The 5,903-nt window shown below is 34.0% G+C and overlaps 1 protein-coding gene across 1 annotated transcript in view; it reads right to left on the reverse strand.

Annotated features, from left to right (window-relative positions):
* The window catches only part of LOC106470746 (guanine nucleotide-binding protein G(i) subunit alpha-like), a 52,335-nt gene extending 48,059 nt beyond the window's left edge, over positions 1–4,276 (reverse strand). Inside the window, exon 1 of the mRNA XM_013931312.2 lies at positions 4,156–4,276. Coding sequence (XP_013786766.1) covers positions 4,156–4,276 — 121 coding nt within the window. The remainder of the gene's footprint in view (positions 1–4,155) is intronic.
* Between the last annotated feature and the right edge of the window lie 1,627 nt (positions 4,277–5,903).

Consider the following 5,903-nt stretch of genomic DNA (forward strand, 5'->3'; position numbering starts at 1 on the left):
TCTAATACAAAAAAACACCACTTGAGAGGGTTGTTGTTGATTCATCTGGTTCTCTAACACATAAAAAACACCACTTGAGAGGGTTGTTGTTGATTCATCTGGTTTTCTAACACAAAAGCGCAGTGGGAATAAATACACCATAATGATGGATGGTGAAACGATTCTTAACCAGGAAGCAGAAACTCCAACACTGAAGCTTGTCATTGAATTGGTTTCAAGGTTTGGGGTGCTTATGGAACTTATCCTGAATCCCTTGTTTACATGTATGTTTCATTCCTCTAAAAGAATGTGGGTTCACTATCATCCACTCCTACTTATGAGTTATTGCACAATCATACATGAAACTACAAGCAACATAGCAACATCACTGATGTTGTGAAAGAAACTTAAAGTGTCATTGAACATCCTGTTCTCACATCCTGATGACTATCATTCAGCAGTCTTGTATCAAATATGCAGTCAGATTAAGCACACCACTGATGCCAGGCTATAAATCCTTTACCTAAGAAAGACTTAATCGGCAATGATAAGATGAAAAGTAGCTACATTGCTGATAAGACTAGATTCCATCATGGTGACATGGTATGGCTATACAACCCATGCCACATGAGAGGAGGATCTGCAAAGTTAAGATATTGGAAAGAACCTCACATTGTAGTAAAAAAATAATACTTAACGATGTTAACTATAGAATTATGAAGGGCTAGTTGTCTAAGTCAACAGGCCATCAACCATCTTTGGAAGTACGCCAACGAGAGAACAGCTAACTAATGAACAAGTTGACTTCGCAAGATATAAATAAACAGCCCAAGATTACTGTTGAAACCATTTCCAAACTATCACAGGGATGAAACTAATATTAGATTCCCAGAACTGTCTACCTGAAGATAACTCCCTCAGTGACAAGACAGCAAGTGTTGCTATAGAACAAGAAATCATCCCATCTTCGTATCATGAGCCACGAGAAAGAAAACCACCAAAAAGAATGTACAACATGTCAGTAACACACTATATCTGATATATCCACTACCGACGAGACTTTTCCCCCAATACCAGGGCTCATCAGGCTGGCTGGGATACGACAGACACAACAGTGTAGCTACTTACATTATCAAATCGCATGAACAACAACTGTTATGGTGTGAACTAAATTAACTTCGTGAAATGTTGTGTTTTTATCAATTTTATACAAGTCATTCACAAAGCATAATCAGAATAAGAATCAATAACGAAATATTATTTATTTATTTTAACACCAATTATTTATTATTACTTATTTTAACACCAATTATTTATTATTACTTATTTAACACCAATTATTCCTGTTGTACCCAATGTTGATTATAACAATGTGTCAAACACACTACATCTGTTGTACCTGGTGTTGATTATAACAATGTGTCAAACACACTACATCTGTTGTACCCAGTGTTGATTATAACAATGTGTCAAACACACTACATCTCTTGTACCCAGTATTGATTATAACAATGTGTCAAACACACTACATCTGTTGTACTCAGTGTTAATTATAACAATGTGTCAAACACATTGTGTTTGACACATTGTTCTAATCAACACTGGGTACAACAGATGTAACTACATCTGTTGTACCCAGTGTTGATTATAACAATGTGTCAAACACACTACATCTGTTGTACCCAGTGTTGATTATAACAATGTGTCAAACACACTACATCTCTTGTACCCAGTGTTGATGATATTGAAGGAGTATAATATGTAAATTACTAAAGTTTGCTGATGGTCTTAAACTCTTGGGTACTCATAAAATGTTGAGGTATTACAGATTGACTTGGGTCAATTGATAAGTTGGGCAAATGACTTTTTATTATAGTAAGAGTATGGTAATGCACTTAGGTTGTCATAATTTGGATTACACATATAATATAGATAGAAATCAACTCAATGGCGTGAGTGAGAAAAAAATCTTGGCATGGATAAGTCACTGGAGCCATCAAAGCAGTGCTCTGTTACCAGGAATAAGACGATATAATTTGAGGGTATATCTATAAATATACTGATTACAAGTCACAAGAGGTAATTATCTCTCTATACAAATCATTAGTTAAGACTGAACCTGGAATGCTGTGTAGAGTTTTGGCTTCCTTATCCAAAAATGGATATTGACTTGTTGGAAAGGGTTCAGAGGAGGGCTACTAAGATGATTTCACGAAAGGTTGTCTTATAGCAATAGGTTAATATCTTAACTATTTGCTCTTGAGAAAAATAAAGTAAAAGGGGAGATTTCTATAAACGTAAAATCACGACCTATATCTCCACAATGTAACTCTATTAGCTCATTATTTCGCTATCACGAGTTCATCAGGAGCTATCGATATCCTACAAGCGAAATATTGAACTAATAAAGTTACATTTTGGAGATATAGGTCGTGAATTTATTTACGTTTATATATGTGTCTCATAATAAACTCCGGTTTACGTTAAATAAAGTTAAGAATAATAACAGGTGATATTATTGATTATTATAGGGACCATTACGATGAATGCCTCTGTCCTCTTTATGCTATATTTTGAAGATAATACGACGAGAGAGCATAAGTTTAAAATTTGGAAAAACGGGCTAGACTCCATTGAAAAGTTTTATTTTTTCTAACTCGATTTAAGAATGTTTTGCCTTTGGTGTAGGCCACCACCTTACAGGAGTTTTAAAGGAAATAGCTGATTTCTTGGATGAGTTTAAATTTCAAGGGTGATAGTGCAAGGACAGTCTTCAAGGACCAAACGGTCCTTTTTCCGCCGTAGATAATGCTACGCTACACATTACGTTTTCAGGATGAAATTTGTTTAGATATATGTGTCATACTCAAAATGCATAATACAAGATCTTTATGCTAAACAAGCTCCATGTTTGAGAAGCCCAAATCTCTTTAACTGGTTACTTGGAAATTCTGATATGATTAACGCTTTTTTTAAGTCCAAGAAACAGCCTATACTGCCTTACTGGAATACTTTTCGAAAATAATGCTGGACGTTTACATATTTACGGAAAGTGTCTCGAGGACTATTGAATCATGAAATAATACATAAACGTGTAATTCACAATTTGAATGTACACCAAACTCATTTAAAGAAAGAAAAAAGGGTCAGCAGAGAAGCCTGACCTAACTAATATCCGTTATGTCTTCAATTTCCTGTTGTTCTTCCCATACTTTCAGCTACACGTTTCACGAGATACTCGTAAATTGCGTCACTAACGTGCATTTACACAGGAAATTCAATTCTACTTGGCACAGCTCTTTCATGTGGTATTTAATATTTTTCTATTGTTCTAGCATCCATCAAAACTAGCATTCTATTTTTATAATATATGAATCTACTCTGCAATCCATAACGCCTATTTATGAATAATTTATAAAACCACTTGTAAACACAGAATATTTCGTAACTTTCGATGAGACTTCGGTTTCCTGTTATTTTGCCGGTGCATTTATAACAATAAATAAATAATTAAATGAAAATGGTCACTTATATTAACAACAGGAAGAACCCACTTCTGTATAAATACCTTGTTACAGCGGCTAACCCCTCGTTTAATCACATTTATATTATTATTATTATTATAATATTAAGCTTTTTGATATAAAGTCCTTTACTCATCACTAATAACTTAAAACACTAGGTATTGACTATCCTGTCATTCATGGATTATTCCTTTTCTTTACCGAAATTACACATTTTCGCAAGGAATGGAAACAAAAATGACAGTTATATTTAACTTAATATAATTAAACTTTGTTGCTTTTTAATGTTCTTGTTCACTTTGTATAAACTTCATAATAATGTTGATATTAGTAATACTAATAGTGTATTACTAAGTCGTCATAAAATGTAAAAACATTTTTGTAGTGTAAAACGTAATTACTTGTTAACGTAATTAGTTTGTCAATAATATCGAAACACTGCTAATTACGATTTTTATTAATAATAAATTAATATATTTCAATAACCAAAGTTTAATCTCAAACTTTAAATATTTTCCTGGAAAATATACTGTTCTAAAATAATAATATACTATTAGTTTCATGTAATAAAATGAAATATAGAAACAAATGTAAATTCTTAAATCAACAGCTATTTTTTCTACATTCACAGATTCTGATTTACGTATCTTACCAAGGAGTAAAAGTTTTACTTCTTTAGCCTGTCTTTCTTCTTCAAGACGCAAGTCTTTGTCGATTTTTCTCGATCTTTGGGCAGCTTCTTTATCAGCAGCAGAACTTACGGCACACCCCATCACTAGCACTAAAACTGAAGGATATATTCTGACTGACACAACAATCACAGAGACCGAAGTTGCTGTTCGTAATTCTCGCGGCAAGGGCAGGCGTTTCCCTCTCTAACTTCCTTAAGTCTTAATCAACAAGTGTCCCACCTCAGATCTTCGAATGTAACTTTATTAATGAATAATCAACGTATTTATAAAATGTCCAAAAACCCACTTATAAACACATGAAACTACCATGCAGCAACATTCTAAAAAAACTATCTTTAAAAAATGTCAAAATCTTAACCAACCTTTCACCGTTAACAATAAACGAGTTTGAACTTTTACCGGGAGCAACCACTATACGCTGATCCAGCGTTGGCAAAATCAAAGCGTCCTCTACCGACGGTATTTATGACTTGTCCAACTTACAAAAGTTTCAGCACTTATAGAAAGTTACAAAATACTTGTTTGTTTGTTGTTGTTTTTGCATATATACATTTTCCTTTAGCATTGTGATATATTTTCTACTAAAACGTTTGGTCGAACATAAGAGATGGATAAGGATAAACTGTAAAGAAGCGAAAATATTTCGTTTTTAAGAGTATCGAACCTATAAAAAGCCAGTGTGTGTCACGTCACCTCAAGCTTGATTTCTCGAAAAAGGAGCAGTCATAAAAGCCAAAATGCATTTATCCACGATTAGTTCGATTACTGTCTGCCCACTACGGTTTTAGTGATGGGGTTACAAGGGGAGCTGTGAGCGGGAAGGGTGTCGTAAAACCTTGTAAGTGTAGTGAATGTTGGTATGGTAAGCCTAAAGTAAAGCCCTAGTGTGGGATCACTTAGCCTAGATAGAGCCAAGTTTATAAAATTTATCATCAAAATAAGAATATCGATTCAATTTTCAAGTTTCTGAATTAAGCTATTTTCTGTTATATCACCAATGTTTTTAATATAAAAAAACCACTTTAATCAATGGAGACTCTAAATTACGAAATCAACAAATATTTTTTCAGTTTTATTGTCTATATATTTCATTTTATACTTTCAGTACATAGACAATCAACAATATTAGGTTATACATTTGTTGCTAAGCGTCATGACATAAAAGCCATTATAGGAACGTTGTGTTACCAAAACGCACTGGATTTTCTATATATTAGATGTTGTTAATCTAACTGATTTTTACCAATAACTATTCTATGAATACGTCACGAATTTATTTCATGAATGATTTTAATTTTGATTGGCTCACATAGGGATTTGATTGTCTCGACAGTTAGCTATGAAATGTGAGGTTAGGGTATACTATGGAGTGGGTGTTGGGTGGTAGTACTTGCCCCGTCATTTTTGACGGACTGTACGCTAGTTGTATATATAAGGTTGATTTGGATTTCCCATATAACTTAAATTAACGTGCACAGGATTAATACTTAAGACTTGCAAAACACTAATATATGAAAGTTAAGTTCATGTAAAGAGCTTTATACACATAGAGCCGCCGCCCCCAGTGGCACAGCGGTATGTCTGAGGACTTACAACGCTAGAAACCGGGTTTCGATACCGGGGTGGGCAGAGCATAGATAGCCCATTGTGTAGCTTTCTGCTTAACTTCAAACAAACAGATGGGACCGGGCGTGGTCTGATGTTTAGG

Source organism: Limulus polyphemus, unplaced genomic scaffold (genome assembly GCF_000517525.1).
Source record: "Limulus polyphemus unplaced genomic scaffold, Limulus_polyphemus-2.1.2 Scaffold4195, whole genome shotgun sequence".
NCBI classification, from domain to species: domain Eukaryota; kingdom Metazoa; phylum Arthropoda; class Merostomata; order Xiphosura; family Limulidae; genus Limulus; species Limulus polyphemus.